A 22,762-nucleotide genomic window follows, 5' to 3' on the forward strand; every position below is an offset into this window, starting at 1 on the left:
TCACATTTTTTGTTATGCGGCGCCTAAGAGGGAGAGCATCGTTCTGCCAAGTCGACCATATTCTAGTACACACTGCCAAGGTCTGCTCTCGGTGCCCGCACTGAAAGCACATTGAACACGAAGCAGAGCGTGCCTCGGCCTCAATACAGTTCACTTGCAGGACTCTCAGCTCATTTTTCGTTATGTGGCGCCTAAGAGGGAGAGCATCGTTCTGCCAAGTCGACCATATTCTAGTACACACTGCCAAGGTCTGCTCTCGGTGTCTGCACTGAAAGCACATTTAACACGAAGCAGAGCGTGCCTCGGCCTCAATACAGTTCACTTGCAGGACTCTCAGCTCATTTTTCGTTATGCGGCACCTCAGAGGGAGAGCGTTGTTCTGCCAAGTTGACCATACACAGCACACTCTGCCAACATCTGCACAGCTTTCTCCTTCATGGACTTCCCACAGCCATGAATATGACAATAAATGAGCATGCAGTACAGTGCTGATATACTTTCTGAAAGTAAAGCCTTGCAGCATACAGAACAGCATAAGTAAAAATCCGAGGTCACCTAAGTACTCCTTATGAGTTGTGAATGAGAAAGCATTCATGTCCAATTGAACGCCGCTGAGCAGTCCGAGTTTCGCACTGCAAGTAATGTACCACAGCGGTACAGGCTACCCGAGCCTACAAGCGGCAGCAGCTAGCGGTGCTAACGCTGCATGCCACTGACGTCCTGTGCGACCAGATACCGAGGAAGCAGCAGCGGACACCAAGGCCGGCAGGCGCGCGCAGCAGCTAAGCCCAGTGGGAGTGAGAGAAAGAGATACAGACCGCGCATCAGTTTCCACGAGCAATACAGCGGCACCCACACGTGCGTGACAAGACTGTCTCACCAATGATAACCCATCTCGCCCAATGGCGTCGCATTCCTGTGTCTGCTCCGTTGAGGCGCGCTGGTGATGTGGCATTACGGCGATGCACTCTCCCCTCACGCAACACCTAGGCACTACCGCAGCAACAGGTGTTCTGATTCGCCCGTTCTACTATGTCGAGATGCGCTCGTGATGTGGCGTGACAGCCAATCGGAATTTATGTGCCATTTCCCCGCTACATATGCTGGCATTTTCGCTCAATGGGCCATTTGATGCTTTCGCATCAAAAACTTCAGCATTAGTTAAGCCAACTGCTGCACTAACATGCCTACTGAACACATGTGCATTTACAGGTCAGAACATAAAGACAGCCAATAAGACATAACAAACTGCTACTTGCAAGGTGACTTTCAACGTACCCTTGCCTTTCACCAGATGACCAGAAGCCACCAGACATGCAGTCACTCTGACTAGATGGCAAGCCGGAGCAGAGTGCCCGTTGATCAAACTGCCCCAAGCTGCTCCACATAAAAGGGTCCACTCCAAAAGCACTGCAAAAAAATTTCAAGATAGACATGAGATCTCATACATTCATGGCTAAAACATGAAAAATAGGAGAAATACAGTCAGGCTACTTATAACCACCTCAGCGAAGAACTATATAGAACACAGCTTTTTGTAACTGCCATTTTCCCTTCTAAGGGTATGAATGTAATGAATACTGCTTACAATGCCGTTATACGATACATTATACAGACTACAGAGCATCTGCTGAAAGATCCTGTAGACAAACAAAGCAGCAAGTATGCTTCTTGACGAGGTGCTCAGATGGGAGGTACAGCAGCGAAGGTGATGCTAGAGAGGAGTAAATGCAGAATGAACACGAGTACAACAAAGAGCATAAGAAAAAAAAAAAAAAAAGAAGAAGACATCATGCCTCTGTGGTGCGCTTCAACAGGGCCCAACGAGAAAAGCTGTGCCCCTGAGTGTACTTTCCCTCGGAACTTTACTTATGCTTTGACAGTTCCCAGTGAACAAAATTTGTGCATGAACCTATGCAGGTTTTTAGGCCACACATTAAAGCGTGACAAACGTGATACTGAGCCATGGCATCATGGCACGCAATGTCTGTCTACAACTCTTGGGTGAGGTGTGGCCAGTAGTAACCACAGATGTACTGCATGCAAAGAGTGCCTGTTAGTATGGATTGTGCCATGACATAAGCGGCATGCATTGCATGCAGCGACCAATCCATGTGGTACTCCTTTTGCATTCCAGGTAGTTGCACACTGTCAGACGCTGGATGTTTTGGACCTGCACGATTCCTGCAGCACTGCCTTACCCCTAGCACTTATGCATGGCGAGAATAAATGAAATTTTGGACGCTGCACAGTGTTTTGGGCCTTAACTGCGTGTGTGACACCGCAAACAAGGTGTACATAAACAATGTTGCCACCATGTTGACTTGCACAAAACCCCAACTTCGGTTGCCAACTCCTGACGAAGCAGCATTGATTAGGCTTAGTGGCCTAAGCAATGCGATGACGGATACCCATATGGTGGACGGGGGTCTAGGATTTTTAATGCACTTGGCATTGCGGAATGATAAATTATAGCTCCGTAGTCAAGGCGCGAACGGACGAGACTAGCTGTTGTACAAGTTCAGGAGGCATTTTCGATCACTACCCCAGGTTGTGCGGGAGAGAATTTTTAAATGGTTCACCGTCTTCAGGCACTTTGCCTTCAGATATTTAAGTTGGGGGATGAAGGTAAGCTTAGAGTCTAGAATTATTTCCAGGAATTTGTGTTCACTGCTCACGGATAATTTCTCTCGATTGATAGTGAGATTTGGCAATGGTGTCACACCTCTTTTGTTCGAGAAGAGAATGCATGTACTTTTCTGTGCATTTATTTTAAACCCATTTACATCCGCCCATTTAGACAATTTGTTTAATCCAAGCTGCACCTGTCATTTACAGATAGCAGACAGTTTTAGTTTAGCGTGGTTACCGGAATAGCGGGCATACCGGAATAGCGGGATCGAAATGCGCATGCGCAGAACGCTAAACGGCACATACTGTTTACTGTGTGCACGCTATTTCTCAGAGTTAACGCTACCGTGTTAGCATGTTTGCGTAGTTCACGTAAAACATGGCGGCAGTCCCGGTCGCCCACTTCGAACTGAATTTGGCATTGTTTTTGTAGAATTCACTTCGTTCGTAGCAAATGACTGCGTAAACGGCTTTTGCTTAGTCTCATGCCGCTTCGACGAGAGAATGTTATGGCTAATCTTGAGGAATTTTCGAGATCGCTTCTCGTTTCGAACGCGCCTAAGCCTAACGAGAAAAATTTTCTCGTTAGGCTGCGAGCGCCACCTGTCGGTAAAGTCGGAAGATAGGCGTGGCGACGGCATATGGCCTCTGAGATCGGAACATTTCGGAGACTATGGTAGACAGCTTGTACTGCTTGTCTGTTTCGCTGCAGATCGTCGGACATGGCAAGTAAAAATACAACGCGCTCCTGGCTTCCATTGCGCTGCCTCTCAGACTTTCCTGACGCACACACACATATCTTAGGTGCCCTATGTATGCGAAATTCAAAGCATAATGGAATAGCGTCCCACACATAAACTACGCTATCACGCTATACTAAAACTCTCTGCAAAGTTCGTTTGCGGAACGGTAACGCTATTTCCCTTAACCCAGCTATTACACTAACTAAAACTGTCTAGCGATGTTACATGATTTGAAACCTATCTGTACATTATCGACACACACAGAATAAAACATGCTATGTGGAATGACTGTATACAGCGAGTTCATTTTTACAATGAAGAGTGTGCAACTAAGCACACCCCCTTGTGGCACGCCAGCCTCCTGGGTGAATGTTCTAGATAAAACATTGCCCACTCTTACACGAAACGTGCGGTGAGACAGGTAGCTTTCGACTGTGTTTAACATATTTTCACGGACTCCCGTCGCGAAAAGATCTCACAGAATCCCGAAGAGCCATGTCGTGTAAAATGCTTTCTCTAGATCTAGAAAGACCGAGAGTAAAAACTGCTTATGTATAAAAGCATCTCTGATATAACACTCAATACGAACAAGGTGGTCTATTGTAAACCTTTTCTCTCTCAAACCACATTGAAGGGGGTCTAGTAGGTTGTTATTTTCTAGGAAACAAATTAGGCGCCGATTTATCATTTTTTCAAATACTTTGCACAGACAGCTTGTTAGTGCTAGTGGCCTGTAGCTGCTGGCTAAGGACGGGTCTTTGGTTTGTTTAAGTAACGGGATGACTATAGCTTCTTTCCACGCAGATGGAATATACCCAGCCGCCCACGTGGCATTGTAGAGAGACAGGAGTGTTTTCAGTGTTTCAGAGCGTAGTTGCCTAATCATTTCGTAAATGATATGATCACCACCTGGCGCCGAGTTATTGCAACAAGCTAGAGATTCCTTAAGTTCAGCTAAGGTAAATGGGCAATTGTAAGCCTCACTCAAAGAACCTTTGCGGTTAAGGGGCTGCCGCTCTTCTCGTTCTTTGAATCTCAAGAATGTTTGTGTGTAATGAGATGCACTGGAGATATATTCGAAGTGTTCAACCAGACAATCTGCCTGATCTTCCAGGCCATCTTCTTGGGTACTCACTAAGGGCAGCGGGTTCGTCTCACGGCCTTTTAATTTATTCACTCTATTCCATACTTTCGCCTCGTCTGTGTAAGAATTTATACCAGAAAGGTACGTCTCCCAACTCTTTATCTTCGCACGTCGACGTTTTCTCCAGCCTTGTGATTTGACCTGTTTGAAATTAATAAGATTTTCGGCTGTTGGAGAATTGCGGAGCAATCCCCAAGCTTTGTTTTGATTTTTGCGTGCTTTCCGACATTTGTCGTTCCACCATAGGATACGATGCTTATTAGCCAATCCGTTAGTTTGTTTAATACATTTCTTTGCAGCGTCAATAATAAAACCTGTTAAATATGCCACAGCGTCGTCTATATTAAAAGAGGCAATATCATCTTTGCTTAAATATGTTAGTTCTCGGAAAAGTTCCCAATTAGCTGAGTCAACCTTCCAACGGGGAACATGTGGGGAGCATTCATCTTGTTTTGTTAAGCTTATCATAATTGGGAAGTGGTCACTTCCAAAGGGGTTCTCGGGGAACAGACCACTTCAGATACAGAATTAATGTACTCCATACTATACTTAAGTCTATGGAGGAGTATGTGTTATGTGTAACGCTGTAATACGTTGGCTCTTTCTTGTTAAGGGGGGACGTGGCTTTGAAAATCAACTTCCTGATTTCTTCATGGATTTTGATGAAAATTGGCACAAATGTTTAGAATGTCTCCCTGATACTTCCATAAAAGTTTCAGAGTGATACCTTGAGAACATTTTATTGAGCAGAATTTTTCTCTCTTGAACTTTCTGGAGGGCCTAGGGAGCTTAAAAAACATGATGGAAGGCTCGTTGAGTATTGACTGCATAGCTCAATGCGTGCTGAAGGTCGTGACAGTCTTACTTTTTTTTTTTTTCGCAACACAAATTTTTTAGATAGTCATTTTTCAAGTTACCTTCGCACCAAGCACACTTTCGGGGTGAACGAATAGCCATGCCATAAATTTATAAAAAGTCAAGATAAAAATGCGAGACTGTCTCGACCTGCACTGTAGTCCAAGGAACGTGACAAAAAAAACAGAATCAAAATAGGCTAAACGGTAACGAAGAAATCAGCTCCAGAAACTGAGCAGAAAAGCGAAAAAACAGTTTTGAGAAAACGGCTCTCAAAGTTGCACCTTCTCTTCAGTTCTCTAAAACGCACCAAAGTTGTAATCTTTGATGTGTTTTGTGACGTGGGGCTTCTTGGACATGTGGCCTCTGGTCTGCTGAGCCTGCGTTCTGCCTTTTTCATGTTTGTATGGCATTCTTTACTGCTGCTCTACAAAGAGCATGGTGCCTGGGTTTCAAACCAAGTGAGGTGCAGAACTATGTGGGCATAAATATACAGTAGTTCTAGCGTTGTATCTGCAGACTGCCTCATTGATAGCAGCCTCTAGTGCAGTCAGTGAGGCATTGTTTTCTTTTGGTAGAATCGACCATGTTACTGAATGAAGGCTCTCAGCAGGCTTCTGAATCATCTTCCATTGACAATGGCTATGGAGGTTAGGAGAGCCACTGATAGATAGGCAGCAATGCAGCTGCTAGGTGCTTTCCAGCCTGTACTTTTGTATCATGCCTCACTTCTGCAGCCAGGTGTCTGTGCCAGCCCAAGTGGCCTAGTGAATAGAGCTCATGATGAGGTTCTCTTTATGAATTAAAGGGGTGGTATGATAGGTATTGTTACAAGATATCGTAACATTACGATAATAGAGTCGGCGCGCGATGTGCCAAGTCGCGGGTCCGAGGTGCCGATGTGCGAAATGCCTCGTCGCGGGTCCGCGGAATAGACGCTCGACGAGCTTAGTCGCGCAGTCCGAGGTGCCGATGCGCGAAATGCCTGGTCGCGGGTCCAAACGCTCGGTAAGCTCAATCGCGCAGTCCGAGGTGCCGACGCGCGAAATGCCTAGCCGCGAGTCCGAGGAATAGACGCTCGAGGTGTCGACACTCGATGAGCGATGTGCCGACACGCGAATTGCCTAGCCGCGGGCTCGAGGAGTCGACGCGCGAAGTGCCTAGCCGCGGGTCCGAGTCGTCGACACTCGATGAGCGATGTGCCGACGCGCGAAATGCCTAGCCGCGGGCTCGACGAGTCGATGCTCGATTAGCTTAGTCACACAGTCCGAGGTGCCGACGCGCGAAATGCTTAGGCAAGGATCCGAGAAGTCCGCGCGCGATGTGCTTCATCGCCGAGTCGGAGACGCCTACGCGCGAAAGGCTTAGCCGCGTGTCCGAGCATTCCGTGCCCGAAGCTCGGTCGCGAAGTCCGCGTCACCGATGCTCGGAATGCTTAGCCGCGGGTCTGAGACGTCCACAAAAAGCGGAATCGGCCACGCTACTGCGATGTCCGCGTAGCGCCCGCTTTAACACTCGTCGAGATTATGGAAACTGTCCGGAGCTCGCGAGGAGACCGCAACGGATGGATGGATGGATGGATGGATGAGGCTGAACCCTTTAAATCGGGCGGTGGCATACGCCACCTAGCCATGGCTATTAACATAATTTGTACATTGTGGTGGGTGAAATTTCACCCCTGCCTTAATTTTATCCACCAATCAGATAACCTCTGTTTGGTTATTTCTACCCGCTTAAAGTCTATTTTGCCTTCACTGTCCCTAAACCCCAATGCTTTGAAAAAATCAGCCCCGTTGCCTTGCACTGTAGGGTTAAGCCCCTTACAGAAAAGTATGAGGTGTTCAGCCGTTTCCTCTTCTTCTCCACACGCACAGCACAACGTGTCTATACCTTGGTACTTGACTCGGTACATCTTAGTCCGCAATGCTCCCGTCCTGGCTTCAAACAACAAAGAGCTTCCCCTAGAATTATCGTAGATATTTTCTTTGGCAATTTCTTGCTTGAAAGTTCGGTATGTGCCCAGTGCTGATTTCGTCTGCATCCCTGCTTTCCACAGACCCCTCTCTGTTTCCTTAACCTTTTTCTTAACCGCTGTTTCCTGGTTTGCACCCCTCCTGCAGTCCAAATATTTGATTGACAGTTTTCTGGTCAGCTTCCTCCATTTTGTATCAACATTCCTCATGTACAAATAACTGAAAACTCTCCTTGCCCACCGCTTTTCTGCCATTTCTCTCAATCGCTCCTCAAATTCTATCTTGCTGCTGGCTTCCCTGCCCTCGAATGACGTCCATCCCATGTCACCCTGTACCCCCTGATTTGGTGTATTTCCGTGTGCTCCCAGAGCCAGTCTACCTACCCCTCGCTGCTTAACTTCCAACCTTGCTCGAACCTCTGATCTCATGCACAGGACCGCATTGCCGAAAGTCAAACTAGGGACCATCACCCCTTTCCAAATCCCTCTCACCACTTCGTACCTATTGTAATTCCACAGTGCCCTATTTTTCATCACAGCTGCATTTCTGCTACCCTTAGCCGTCACATATTTTTCATGTTCCGTTAGGTACTCAGCCCCATTGTTTATCCACACTCCAAGATATTTGTACTTATCCAGCACCTCCAGCGTAACCTCCTGTATCCTATGCTCGCTGCCCTGATTATCATTAAAAGTCATGACAGCCGATTTTTCTTTACTAAACTTCAAACCTAAGCTATCTCCCTCTTTACCACAGATGTCCATTAATCTCTGCAAGTCTTCCTTGCTGTCAGCCATAAGTACAATGTCATCTGCATACATCAGTCCTGGTAATGACTGTTTAATCCATTCTCCCTGCTTGAAATAGGAAAGGTTGAAGCCAAGTCCGCTCCTCTCTAATTTTTTCTCTAATCCTTGTAAATACAGCATGAACAACAGAGGTGACAGAGGGCACCCCTGCCTAAGCCCCTGCTGTATCTCTATAGACCCAGATACCTTGTTTTCCCATTTTATAAGCACCCTCCGCAACAAGTGGAGCAGACGACGCCATCACGGAGCGAGCACCGGACCAATGGCGAACCGCGCTGGAGTCACGTGGCGGGTGCGGCCAATCGGTGGCTCCGGCACGACCTTCAATCATTTGCTTTTTGTGTGCTTGTTTCTGTATGGAGGAGATAGCTGAAGCGGCAGATTTGAAGATGGAGAAATGCGCTTTCCAACGAGACCAAGATGGCGGCGCTCGGCTGCGCCGTTCCGGAGATATCGTGACTTGAAAAACGCCGTTTTTTCGCGATTTCCGGGCAATTTTTCGGCACCTTGGCTGATATAACAATTTTTTTAGAGCACTTCTACTTGGTTTTCAGTGATGATATTTCGGAATCAGATAGAATAAGAGTTACAGAAACTGAAAATGTGATTTTCAAAAAATCGATTTTTTAGCCATTTTTCGCGATGCGAAAGCCGCGTCCCCCCTTAAGTAATGATGTGCCCGAAGAAAAAAATTTCAATTAGGCGACCTCTCGCATCGCAACGCGAGTCTCCCCACAAAGTGTTATGTGCGTTTAAATGCCCGAGAACTATGTATGGCTCCGGAAGTTCATTTAAGTAGTTTTGAAATTCAATTTTATGTAGTTGATAATTGGGAGGGATGTATATAGAGCTGATAGTGACCAGCTTGTCAAACAACACCCCTCGGACAGCAACTGCCTCTAGGGGCGTACAAAGTTTTAATTACAAAGTTTAGGCAATACCTCTGTCGACTACAAAAGCCACACCACCGGAAGACAGAACTGTGTCATCGCGGTCTTTGCGAAAAATAGCATACTGCCGGAGAAAATTTGTTTGCGTATGTTTCAGGTGTGTTTCTTGGACACACAGCACCTTTGGATTAAACTTATGTAGGAGTTCATGATGTCATTGAGATTGTGGAGGAGACCTCTAACATTCCACTGTAATATTAGTGTATCCATGTTGAATGTGGTTTTTGTGCTGTGTGTTAAGAAAGAGGTGTTACTTCACAGAGCCCTTTCCGGGCGCCATGATGCGGTGTTTTTCTTGTTTGGAGCGATCACGAGACTCTCGCCGCTCCTTAGGCGCCGTCTGGCCGGTTGTTGTGTCCATCACCTCTTCAAGACGCTGGACACGCGCTCTTGTGAGCGCCTGTCCGTGAGGTTTGACGTGAAGGCCTCACCTCGAGGGACAAGGCCCTGGAGGCCACCAACCCGGAGGTCGATGGTCCCTTCTGAGATGGCGGAGCAGCGCTAGCTGCAGTCACTGAGGGGGCAGATGGCGTCGCTGGCGGCTCACTGCGCGTGGGCCAGACAGCCGCCGGAAGCCGTTGTGTCGCTGCCCCCTGACACGCCACATTGGCAAAGGTGTTTTTGGACAGGTAGGATACCTGCCTGCGTGCCTCCTTGAACGTTAGATTTTCCTTTACTTTAATTGTTACAATTTCCTTTCCTTTTTTTCCAGGATGGGCACGACCGCGAATATGCGGCATGTTCTCCATCACAGTTCACACAATGTAGCAAGTTTTCACAAGACTCAGATTAGTGTTCATGAGCACTGCATTTCGCACACGTTTGGTGGCCTCGGCAGTTCCGAGAGCTGTGGCCGAATCGCTGGCATTTAAAGCATCTGAGAGGATTTGGCACGTATGCGCTGACACGAAGTTTGATGTAGCCGGCCTCGATGGACTCGGGCAGGACACTTGAGCCGAAAGTGAACACCAGGTGCTTAGTCTTGATTTCTTTGCCGTCGCGCCTCATCGTAATTCTTTTTCATCGTAATCGTTTATCACATTCTGCTCACTGAAGCCCTCCAAGAGTTCAGCCTCGGTTAGCTCCATTAAATCATCATCTGAGACAACGCTGCGAGTGGTGTTCATAGTACGGTGTGGGGTCAGTGTTATTGGGCTGTCCCCAAATGACACTAATTTCGGCAGTTTTTCGTATTGTATCTGATTGCGGAGCTCCAGAAGCAGACCACCGCTTGCCATTTTCGATGCTTTGTAACCTGGGCCAAGAACTTCAGTCAGAGACTTCGAGACAAGGAAGGGTGAGATCATTTTCGCTGTATTTTCAGGCTTACCAGAGTGGATGACGTAAAATCGTGGAAAGTTTTGTGTTCTGTTGCCAAAAAATTCAAATACATCTTCGGCGCACCCTCGTTTCTGAAGGCGATCAGGGAGTTGAGGGAAAGCGCCGTCCATAAGTTTAGCTGGGATTTTCGGCAGCGATGCCAACCACCCACCGAGCCCAACGCGGGGACGTGACAGGAGTTCCTGTAATGGAAGTCATGCCAACGCCAGTTGTACATCACTGCTATAACCAAATACAGCATAACCAAGACTGGCTAGCCCCACAAGGCCGCCCTTGCCGCCTGGAAATTTGGAAGTGTGGAGAAGATAATAGAAGACAGGAAAGAAGAAACAGTGAAAGAGAAAGAAAAAGTGTGGAGAGGGCGAGAGGAAAAGGCGACGGCCGATTTCCTCCAGGTGGGTCAGTCTGGAGGCGCCGTCTATGTGAAGCAGAGGCCGAAGAGGTGTGCTGCATCCGCCGGGGGGGCCTTAAAGGTCCAAACACCCGGCATCGGCACAACCCCCAGGATCCCCCTTTCCCCAGACATGGCTAAGCCGCGCACGGCTACACGCGGGAGGGTCCAACCCTCGAGTGCTTGAGTCCGTGGTGTCGCAGCACACCAAACGCCTGCTGACGCAGATGCCCCTACAGGGCATATCATCCACAGTCTAACGGTTTGGGAGAAAGGGCAGTTCGCACAGTCAAGGAAGGACTAAAGAAAATGAGACAGGGCAAATTACAGATAAGACCCTCCAGATTCTTATGCACCTACCGTCGAACCCCTCTCAAAGAAGGCAAGTCTCCGGCAGAGTTACTGCTGGGATATCAAATAAGAACGAAGATAGACTGCATCACGCCGAACCAGCAAACAAGAAACGCAGAGCACCAGAAGAACAGTACACAGAATTGGTAAAAGGGTCAACAGGTTTGGACCCGAAGCTGGACGAGATCCAAATGGATACCAGCCACAGTGAGGGAACAACAGGGAGCAAGAATGGTCACCGTTGACACACAGCAAGGGGTTCAACGAAGGCATTTTGACCAAGTGTGAAGACGAGAACTACCACTGCAGGATCAACCGACAAAACAAGATTAACAGACAAACTCCAACACGATGCCAGGACCGTCAGGTCTGGATATGCAAAGACAGGAGGCCTCAGAGTCGAGAAACCAAAGTATACCGGCGGATCAAGCCCCTGGTCCAGAGACTTCACTCCGAAGGTCTACCCGCCAACGCAGAGCCCCTGTCCGCCTCAATCTGTAGGGGGAAGATGTCTCCAGCTGGCAACCTGGAGCATGTGACGTGTACGTCATCAACCCCTATATATACGACTGAGGAGCACACAAACGTTTCATTTTCTACAGTTACCATGTAGTTATTTATTGTCTAGACGTGACGTATCAGAAACAAAGCTGTATTGACAGTGGTGAAGTCCTGCTGACACCAGTAAGCAGCAGCCCTCATCTGTCGAATACTGTTAAACTTCAATATAACGAGCAAGTAAAAAAAAAAGGGGGGGGGAGTGAGCTCACGGCAGTAACTCGACCAAGCGTGCACGAGGGGAAGGGGGATTTGTCTGATCTTCGTGCTTGGAGCTTCAGACGTTTTTGTGGCTTCATTTATTATGCTTTATCTAGGTCTAAATTTCAAAGCAATTTACAGTACAGACCACTTATAACGTAACCGCTCATAGTGCAGGACCGGAAATAGTACGGTCTTTTCAGACTCCCGTTAATTTTCCCATAGCACTCCATGTATACCCGTATTGCTTATAGTGCAGTTGCGGGAGACGAAACACAGGTTATAGTGCGGCTGCCTGGAAGTTTGTCAGTCAACTGAGACAGCGAACACTCCCCTCAAGCCACACACAGATATACTCCAACGTAACGCGAGTGCGCATGTCGAGCTCCGCGACGTCACAGTGGCGAACAACCGACGTGTCTTGTGCCATCAGGCGTGTTCCAACATTGCTGGTGCGTGAATAGGTCTGTTCATATTTTCCGCCCGGCGCACCAAGCCGCGCCGGCCACGCATCCCAGCGTTTCTCACGAGAAGCGGGTAGAATGACGTAATGGCGGGAGCACTCGAAAGCACGTCCGTCGCCGCGGCTCTCTGCACATTAACAAGCATGGTGTCACGCATGCACAAGCAAACATGAACACATCTCACTCGATGACCGCAGAAAGCGGGGCAGCAGCGAGCGAATTGACCTTCAAGCTGCCGCTCGCATCAAAGCGAACTAAGCCACGAAAACAGTGCACGGGGGACTGTGCCCCCGTCGCAGATGGCTTTCAAGATACAGCGGACCCTGCGGGCGAGCGTGTGCACTCAGAGTAATCTATCATTTGAAATTTCCTGGTGTACCAAATCTCTGTGGTATTTCGTTTTGCTGTTTGCTACTTTGCAAGTGTAATCTATCAATCTAAGCTTGAAAATATTTTCCTCCAGTGACCTGTCAATATCAAGGAGCTTTGCACAGCTCTAAAGGCTGCATGAAGTGCAAAGGAAGTGCAGTCACCTAAGACCCTGCTGAGCCCCACTTGTGGGTCGTGGCCAAGTGCGCTTGCCACTGCAGCTACCCAGGGCACTGGCTGCAGGTGGGGGCCACACAGCAAGGGCAGCTTCGCGCAGAAAGCCTTTAGGACAAGCTGTTGCTGGGCTGGAGTGTGGTGCAGCAGACAGCAGGTTTATCACGTCCTCCAAGTCGCCCCCCGTGTCAAGCACCCCAAGAAGCCCACTCTCTGCACAAAAACAGTGATCCATGATACCTTTCTCTTGATGTCCCTCCTGGAAACATTTTACATCCAGAAACATGCAACAGCAACTAAAATGAGTTGATTGAACGCACAACTGCAATCAACACACTAGTTGAACCGATGCAGTAGAATCTTGTTAATTCGAACTCCACGGAGACTGGAAATTTACTGGAATAAAATGGAGTTCATACTAAGGAGAGCCCCTTTATATATAGTGCGTGATCAATTGTGCGTTACAGGGTACAAAACCAAAACCGTCACTGGGCTCACACTGAAAGTCTTATCTCTCCTCCATCAGTGTGCGACCAAAGACATGTCCCAGGAGAAGCTTATGTTCCACATATAGTCCAAGTGCAATAAGATAAGATTAAGCTGTTTGTTACGGGTGCGAGGGAAAACTTGCAAAGGCGAGCCGAGAAGGATGGTGGCTTGATGCGCACCATGCTCCCGTGCTTGAACACACACGCATGTACGCATGCATACAAACAGCCCAAGAAAGGACGTACCCCATTTTTTTCATACAAGCGTTCGTGTGAAAAAGTGGGGAGACGTCCTTCCTTGAGGCGTTTGTGTGTTTGAGTGCATGTGTACATGTGAGTTTGTTCTTTTGCGCTCTGAAACAACTTAATAAAACAGTAGTTAAACAGTAGTTAAACCTTATTAAATTTTAGCGAGTGGTTACAAAGACAGTGGGCAGTCACCTTGTTGTCCTGGTTGCACGGGAGGCTGAGTGGTGCCTGTGGACCCTATCAGTTCTTCAGAAGTGTGTGTCCAACCAAGCGCTTTGGTGCCAGGCTGAGCAGGCCCTTCAGGCGCAGATGTCAGGCTGCTAGAGGCAGGCACTGTGCCTTCAACATAGAACTGGCTCTGCTGGCTGTCTCCAACTCCAGTGGCAAGGGAACCCTATGAAAGTAAACACAATCATTCCATGAGGGCTTGGCTTTGCACACTTGGCGCTGTTAGAGGGAAGCTGAAGAGGTTACGGATGTGGAAAAGGCATGATGCTCTGCAAAGCTATTACATCACAATTCATCTGTTTAAATTACATGTACTCACATTGCAGAAACAAATTGTCAATTTGTGCCATTGCTCTATGCTCTTGTGTACTCTGTGTAGAGAAGATGGACAAGAGAAAAGGAAAGCTACCAGGTGCAATATAATATAACAAAATGAGTAATATTAGGCTCCCACTCAGCAGGATACAGCAATGGAAGTTGAACTAGTTTGAAGAATTTGATGTCGATTCATTTAGAAAACATAACCATTATAAAAAAAAAAGTGTCAACAACGAGAATGTCTCAGACGCCGTGTCTCCTGGAAAAACATGTGAGACATCCCGAAAAGTGTCTTTTAGGAATACTGCATCTATAGGCAACAGAAGCACGCTGGCAAACAGTGCTGCCAACGGCAGCAGTTAGAGCAATGACATGTAACGCAGACGACACGGCTAAGGCTCACACGGCGCATTCAGTGACTTTGCACTGCATTTTGAAAGCTTGACCAACTGAAAAATGGATTTTCATGCATCTGCTCTTGAGAAAGGTCACCTCTTGTTTGAGGCAGGTCACATTATTGGCATGAGGTAGTATATAAAACAGATGATGAGTGCCAATTGCAATGCAAGTGACCCCACAAACAAAGCTCACTGCAGCAAGCTAATACGTGGTGCTCCAGCAGTTTGTTATTCTGCTGTGCATGTTAAGATTGTCACATATTTATGCATGTAGAGTGGCGAAGCAACACCAAAATCAAACACAAAGGAAGACTTGCACGTGCTTCTTTTTCTTTGCTTCGCCTATTGCACATGTCGGTATGTTCCTGTTCTCTGTCCCCCCCCCCCCCCCCCGTCTTCTTTTCTTTCGTTTCATTTCTTTTTGATGCTTTGACATAATGTCTTAGCAACTAGCCCAATCTTTAGTTTTGGTCTATTTCACACAGATTGTTGCGAAGAGCACCGTCATTAGTAGCTGGTACACGTGTAGGCAAGTGTAAACACGCCGCTGCATTGGCATTCGGCGTTGATGCAGAGCATATAGAATCGTGCACCAGCCGCAGCAAGAACTGGGGAGCACAAGGAAAGAAAATAAATCTGCATACTTGTACTCATTGAAAGACATTGCACTCATTCCATCGTATACTCAGGCTTAGGGAAAATGTTTTTCAGTGCATCCTTAAGGCCGTTTCTCAATTTTTAGTGCCATGAAGTCTCCATAGCAAAGGACACTGCATCGGAGCTATTTTAAACAGATATGAAATGACTTCTGTCCTATGGCACCCTAACAAGGGCTACAATCTTTCCATGCCCCATTTCGTGCACACACACCATGTGAGCATGATTCAGCACACCTCTTCCTGACACCATGAACTTTGTAGGGCCACTGGGCCCCAACTATGCTCGTTAACCTGAGGGTGCTTCACTCAACATGCACAAACTGCAAAACTCCCATGTTGAAGTGATAATTAAAATATGTTCCACTCAACCAATGCTTCATACATACCTGCTTTGTGCTTGGTCCTAACTTATGCAGCAGGCTGGCAAAGTGTTTTTTAATGGTAGTTGCAAGCTCTGCTGATGACTTTGCAGCTGCCGACTTGCTGGAGTTTCTGTCTTGAGGAAAACTTTTGGAAATCTTGCTCAAGGCCTTCCAAGCAGAGTAGGAAAACTGCACTTGTAGCTCTAGGTAGGATCCAAGGCATGAACCCACAGCCTGCAAAAAGCATGCTTGCTGTATGTGAAAGAGAAAGCGAAAAGATGTCTTTTTTTTTTTTTAATGGAAACATGTACAGCACAGCTGAATGGGTACATTTACATTTTCTACATCACTTTTGATAGAGCTGAAGTTTTTTCTCATTTGGTTTTTGAAAAAGCAGCTCTATCTTTTCACGGCTGCTTTGCATTGGGTACATTTAACTCCTCTATTTTAAAAATGCAGTGTAAATGACAATGAACTAATTTTACTCGTGTTAGGAGAAAAAAATAATCTGTAACATGCACATCTGTTTTCTCATGTTCCTCAGTCAACTAGATACTATAGTTCTCACATGCCAGGTAACAAAAGATAAGCATATCAAATTTTAGTGATTTTATCTAAATTAAACTTCAACATGAAACTGGCATACAAGTAGTTGGCTTAGACTGTGGTGATGATGGTAGTATTTTTTAGAGCAAATAAGTTGTTTAACAATGGCCAGCCTGCTGAAGCTTTCAGTGGCTTTCAGTGGTTTGCTGAGGACAGCAATTCACAGAGGCGACTAAAATCTGATGATGATTTACTCAAATAGTACAGCTTCGCTGATACATTTTTTTAGTGAACAATGGAAAAAAAGCATATCTGTGAGAACATAACACCCGACAATGCTTGCAGCAGCATTACTGATGAGACAAAAAGCTACACTCACACAAAAACCCTATTTGAAGTTGATAAATCAACAATGAAAAACCCGCTCAGTAAAGCTCTTTATCGCTGCCTGGCAGTTAGGCTGATTGTCAAACACTTTTCTTAGCGGTCCGTAGCCGTAAATAACAGTAAATAAAGCATATTAATTTCCATCTAGCCTTTGGCTCAAAATCTAAAATAGCAACTGCTTTTCAAACAACCACAGCCCTTTTTCAGTTTCCGCGCCACCTTGTACAACCTTTGGTACAACCCTCGTATATCAAAGTACTAGGTGTGCAAGGCATTGATGGTGACAAGAGTGTCTGCAAACGTGGGTGTGGGGTTACTCCTTGTACATTCGTCTGCTACTTCTTGGCTTTTGACTTCGTTAGCCATGTTCAGATTGGCGACCGGCGGTGATCTGAACACGGCGATGCATGGCATGGTAATGATGATGTGTGAAGTTTTATGGAACAAGGGCCAGATGCAGTGCATGGGAGGTTCTGCAAAGTGACTATTTTAGCAGCGAGAGGAGGCGGTCAACGTAGCCACTCTTGACGAACGATACTGTGTCGGTGGTGCATATAGAAACTTTTGAACATAACCAGAAAGGGAAGCGTAACACGTGATGTGACTATGTAATCTAAACGGGACCGGTACTACAGAGCGAGAGAGCCAGGAAAACGTATCGAACAGTAACATATCAAAGCGGTTCTACTGTACTATGAAATATTCTAATATATTTTTACAGTCAATGTAGCCGCATGAGTAGAAGAGGAAGGAGTGTGAGAGGAGAAGACGAGAAAGAGAATGTTTTTGCCCGTCAGAGGCTCGCCCTCAGGCCCGTTTAATAAACTCAGTTTTTCTCACATTGTAAAATTGTTGGTGGAAGGTGCTGGGTACTTGAAGTAACGACAGACTCGGAGCCATTTATTCTTCGCCAGAGTAGTCGCCTCGCCGGACTACCACCGTCGCCTGTTAACATGGCCAACGAAGGAGACGCTCAGGGACTGATGCCTGCCGCTGCGGGATCAAAGCCTGCAGGTACGTGGCGATACTACCGAGAACCTCGGGTTTTCACCGGGAAAGCAGGTGAAGATGTAGAAGAGTGGCTCAGGCATTACCAACGAGTAAGCAAGTCCAACGACTGGGACACTACCGACCAACTAACCAACGTTGTCTTCGCTCTCACTGACACTGCCCTGATGTGGTTTGAGAATCATGAAGAATTATTAACGTGGAACGTTTCGTTCATGACCTCAAGGAATGCTTTGGCAACTTGGACGCAAAAATGAAACGCGCAGAGCACACCCTGGCACAGAGAGCACAGCTACCAGGTGAGACTTGCACTGCCTACATGGAAGAGATTTAGAAATTGTGCAAGCAAGCCAACGCAAGAATGTCCGAGGAAGACAAGGTCGGGCACCTGCTCAAGGGCATAGCAGAGGATGTATACAATTTTATGATCGGCAAGGACAGTCACACTTCAGTGTCTGATGTCATGAAGCACTGCCGTACGTTCGAGGCGCTGAAGATGGGCCGAATAACACTAAAGTTTGGTCGATTCGCCAATCTTACCACTGTGGCCAGTATCGATATAAGCTCTTCATTTGACTTGGCGTCAACAATACGACAGATCGTCCGCAAAGAGCTGGACAGGCACAACGAGATGACACGTCGCCTGACTGATGTCTCTGATGCCTCCTTTGCGCAAGCCCCGGCTACTTCTCCACCTTTGAATTTATGGCAAGTGTCGGTCAACGTCGCAGATTTATCAGAGAACCGACATGCACCAGCATCAAGAAGCCACTACTCTTCGGATACCCGATTTGAACCTCGCCCTCGTTACGCACATTCTTCTGGACGCCCCACCACTGGAGACGCTCCACGTTACGACCCAGTCATTCGTCCTAGGCATGCAGATGTGTCCGACAGTTCTGAAGACTACCGCAGAAACCGTCCGCTTCCGACATGCAACATCTGTGGCGTTCTTGGCCATATATCCCGTTTTTGTCCTCATCGCCAAAGGTCTCAGTACGATCAACTTGCCACCCCAGCACCCAACACCCAATGGCCTTCAATGGCGCAATCGCCTTCTAGCAGCAACTTTTGGCAAGGAAACTTCTGGAACCGCTCGCCTGCCTCCGACCATAGCGTGGCGCCGCCTCCTGTTCCTAGATTGCGCCGGTCTCCTTTGCCACGGCGTCGTTCAAGATCACCACCGCTGGAAAACTAGAGAGCGCAACCAATGGAGGTGAGGTCGCTGGAAATTCGCTGCTGAAAGATATGCCTCCGCCTGTGTTTATGTTGAAGAACTAAGTGAAAGTCCTCTTTGATGGTGTGTCTACACTGGCGTTAGTGGACACAGGTGCTGTTGTTTCTGTGATGAGTCTCGCTTTCCAAAGCTTATTAGGACACAAAGTGGTATTTCAATGGAACCAAGTGGCAACATTTTGTGGCTGTGAGCGGCGATTCGCTGCGGCCTGTTGGTTTTTGCACTGCACAAGTGTCACTGGGTGGTCATGTTTTCACGACTGAATTTACAATCCTCCCCCGTTCCTCACATGATGTTATATTAGGTATTCCTTTCCTACAGATCTGCGGTGCCACCGTTGATTGCCGAACAGGGGACATGTTTGTGAGTGGCGACACGTCTTACGAGCTCATGCAGGATACTCCAAACGAGGATGGCGCATTTCATGCCTGTGAGGACACTGTCGTGCCTGCTTTGTCAGCTGTGTGTGTGCCGGTGGGCTGCGCTACAACCACTCATCGGGTCTTCGACGCCACAGTAGAGCTGGTGTATTTACCGTGCATGAAGAATATTTTTCTACCACATTGTCTTGTGTCTGTTGCTCAGCGGCGCTCTTAATTATGGGTTGTCAACCCTTCAGGCGAAAACGCAGTGGTACCTGCTGGCATGAAGCTTGCTTCCTTCAAAGAACACAGATCGACGCCAGTTGCCGTGCTCGCAGATGCTCCACATACACGAGTTGGCGTCTGCTCGGAAGACTAAAAGATTCTACCGATGATAAGCAAGTCGATCAGCATGGACGAGCGCCGTACATTAGTGAACGTCCTCACTAAGCACTTAAGCATCTTCAACTTCGCCCAGGTGGATAACGCGCCGTCCGTTCCTGCGTCTCGAACCAAGCACAGAATTAACACGGGGTCGGCACAGCCTGTTCGACAGAAACCCTATCGAGTATCACCGTCAGAGCGCAAGGTTATCGACGAACAGGTTCACGAAATGCTACAGAAAGGAATCATCCAGTCCGTGGGCTGCTCCAGTTATACTTGTGAAAAAGAAAGACGATACTTGGAGATTTTGTGTGGACTACCGATGTCGCAATTCCATTACCAAGAAAGACGTTTACCCTCTTCCAAGGATTGATGATGCATTGGATTGTCTTCATTCAGCATCCTACTTTTCTTCTGTAGATTTGCAATTGGGGTACTGGCAAATCCTAATGCACCCGGCGGATAAAGAAAAAAACGGCCTTTATAACCCCGGATGGTCTTTTTGAGTTCAACGTCATGCCGTTTGGACTTAGCAACGCACCCGTGACTTTCGAAAGATTTATGGACACCATTCTTCGAGGCCTCAAATGGCATATTTGCATGTGTTACCTAGACGACGTCATCTTTGGAAGCACTTTTGAAGAGCACAACAGGCACCTGGAAGTGGTTTGACTGCATCGAACACGCCGGCCTAATACTCAATTCTAAGAAATGTCACTTCGGTGAGCGGCAGACATAGGTGCGTGGGGGTCGGTGGAGTCCTCATTCAGCGATGCGACCGGAACGAGCACGTCATTGCTTATGCAAGTCGTACGTTAAGTAAGCCTGAACGCAATTGCACGGTTACGGAGCAAGAATGCCTAGCAGTCATTTTTGCTGTGCAACGTTTTTGCTCGTACGTGATGGACGCCCATTCACAATCATCACAGATCATCATTCGTTGTGCTGGCTTGTCAATCTGCGTGATCCCTCTGGTCGACTTGCACGCTGGGCTCTACGTCTCCAGGAGTACAACTTCACAGTTTCATATAAGAGTGGTCGCCGACACGCTGATGCTGACTGCCTTTCGCGAATGCCGCTAAACACTACACTTTGTGATGCCGATAACTTTGATAATTTGATTGCTTCTTTGGCACCTGCATTTCCTGATAAAGAGACCTTCGAGAAGGACCAGTGAGAAGACTTCAGCTTAGAGCCGCTTTTCAACGCTGCACATGACTCCACAATAAGCCGAGGATATTGTGTTCGTGATGGCCTTCTCTACAAGAGGAATTTCGCAACCACTGGTGCCCGCTTCCTTCTTGTAGTTCCGGAGAAGCTACGCTCCACTATTTTGCAGGTTATGCACGACGATCGTACCTCCGGACATCTAGGAGCAGCGCGTACATTTCATCGTGCCCAAGAACGGTTTTACTGGCCCCGAATGCGTCGGTCGACTGAAATGTATGTGGCCAGTTGCGCTCAGCGTCAGGCCAACAAACACCTAACTACGACGCCAGGCGGCCTCCTACAACCACCGATGCCTCCGAGCTCTCCTTTCGAGCAAGTTGGAATTGATCTCATGGGTCTCTTTCCCCGCTCATCGAAAGGGAACCGGTGGATCATCGTATGTGCCGACCATCTGACCCGGTACTGCGAGATGGCTGCTTTGCCATCTGCCACCACCAACCAAGTTCCCTTTATTCTGCTGCATTCGATCATTCTCCGTCACGGCCCTCCTCGAGTAATCATCAGTGACCGCAGCCGCCAGTTTACTGCAGATGTCGTAGAAGAGCTTCTTCGATTATGATCTTCCAGCTTTCGCCCCTCGACACCGTATCACCTGCAAACAAATGGGCTGACCGAGCGTACCAACTGCACACTGGTGAACATGTTGTCCATGTACGTCGCATCGGACCATCAAAACTGGGACGACATTTTGCCCTTCATTACATACGCTTTTAACACAGCACAGCACGAGACTACTGGCTACAGCCCGTTTTTCCCGTTTCCTGTTTCCAGCCAGTTTTTCTCGCGTTTTAACAATATGTACTTATGACAAGACATATAGCACCTTTTTGAATAAGTGTTACTTTATGAATGCCTGAATGGTTTCAAAATCGTATCTGTATCTTCAGGATTTTAAGTAAATGATTGAAAGATAAAAATAAATAAATCAAGACTGGCGCTTCTAAAATGGTAAAAAAGTCACTTTTATTTAATTCTCAGCTTTGACAAACCACATAGAATGTAAAGCAAAATATGGGTGGTATTGCCACTTTTGGCATCACAAGGCACTTTTACAATACAAAGCTGTGGCAATTTCCAAAAGCTAGTTATGCTAGTTAAGGGGACGTGCAACTGAGAAAGTAATTCGTCATACTGCAGTTACTTTAATGAAACTTTGTAGAGTTCAATTTGCTGCTCAGACATTTGCTTCTGAACTAGGAAAACCAATTTGTTTGATTTAATAAATGCAATTAACTATGAAAAAGTATAGTTGCTTGTACAGGCTTGTGAGTGAGTGACTGTATTATTGTTACGCAATGCTACAAGGGCCAAAGAATAGAATTCAGGAGAAAAAATTTATGTTGCAACTCATACAATTTAAACCATTTAATCAAAGCCTCTGTTTTCAAACAAAGATAAACAGTTTTCTTTAAAAGTGCCTTATGAGAGCTGCTAGAAATGGAAATTAAACCCAGAAAATAGAACTTGGCACGCATTTCTCGAGATGCATGCAAAATTTGGTTTAAACTGGTTAACAATGAGAACACATTTTTGCACATAGAAATCTTGAAATTGTCTTGAAATTGGCAAAAAAAAAACACTGAACCCAGAAAAACGAAGTTGAATGGCTGGGCAGAAATAGTCGAACACAGTATGATCTGGAAATAGAAACCACAGGTAACCCTGTCCCAGTTATTTCATGATCACATAAAATTGAATCTCCTTTGGCATTGACATTGTTGCCCAACTTATATTTTACAATAATGCGAACTGCTAATCACACCTGGATTGGCAACAGGATGCAGGGAAACAATATGCTTGCCAAACTGCAATACTCTTAGCCACTACCTCTCAGTCACACATTTTATTCAATTATAGGACACTCCAGGTGAATTTTCGCCATCACCGTGATGTTTCGTACAAAGTCCAAGTGCAATAAAAACCTAGTGCAGCCAGCGCACCATATGCTGTAG

The 22,762-nt window shown here is 46.9% G+C and overlaps 1 protein-coding gene across 5 annotated transcripts in view; it reads right to left on the reverse strand.

The window, feature by feature from the left end:
• LOC119464597 (uncharacterized) overlaps positions 1-22,762 on the reverse strand; it is a 91,730-nt gene that overhangs the window by 43,250 nt on the left and 25,718 nt on the right. For all 5 annotated transcript variants that reach the window (XR_007467509.1, XM_037725634.2, XM_037725628.2 and 2 more), the window contains exons 4-7: positions 15,681-15,890; positions 13,884-14,085; positions 12,945-13,167; positions 1,279-1,410 (exon numbers count right to left, since the gene is read on the reverse strand). Coding sequence is in view for 4 of the 5 variants with exons in the window: in XM_037725634.2 (XP_037581562.1) it covers positions 1,279-1,410; positions 12,945-13,167; positions 13,884-14,085; positions 15,681-15,890 (767 nt within the window). In the remaining variant the exon portion in view is untranslated. The remainder of the gene's footprint in view (positions 1-1,278; positions 1,411-12,944; positions 13,168-13,883; positions 14,086-15,680; positions 15,891-22,762) is intronic.

The sequence above is a fragment of the Dermacentor silvarum genome, chromosome 1, assembly GCF_013339745.2.
Source record: "Dermacentor silvarum isolate Dsil-2018 chromosome 1, BIME_Dsil_1.4, whole genome shotgun sequence".
Taxonomy (NCBI): Eukaryota; Metazoa; Arthropoda; class Arachnida; order Ixodida; family Ixodidae; genus Dermacentor; species Dermacentor silvarum.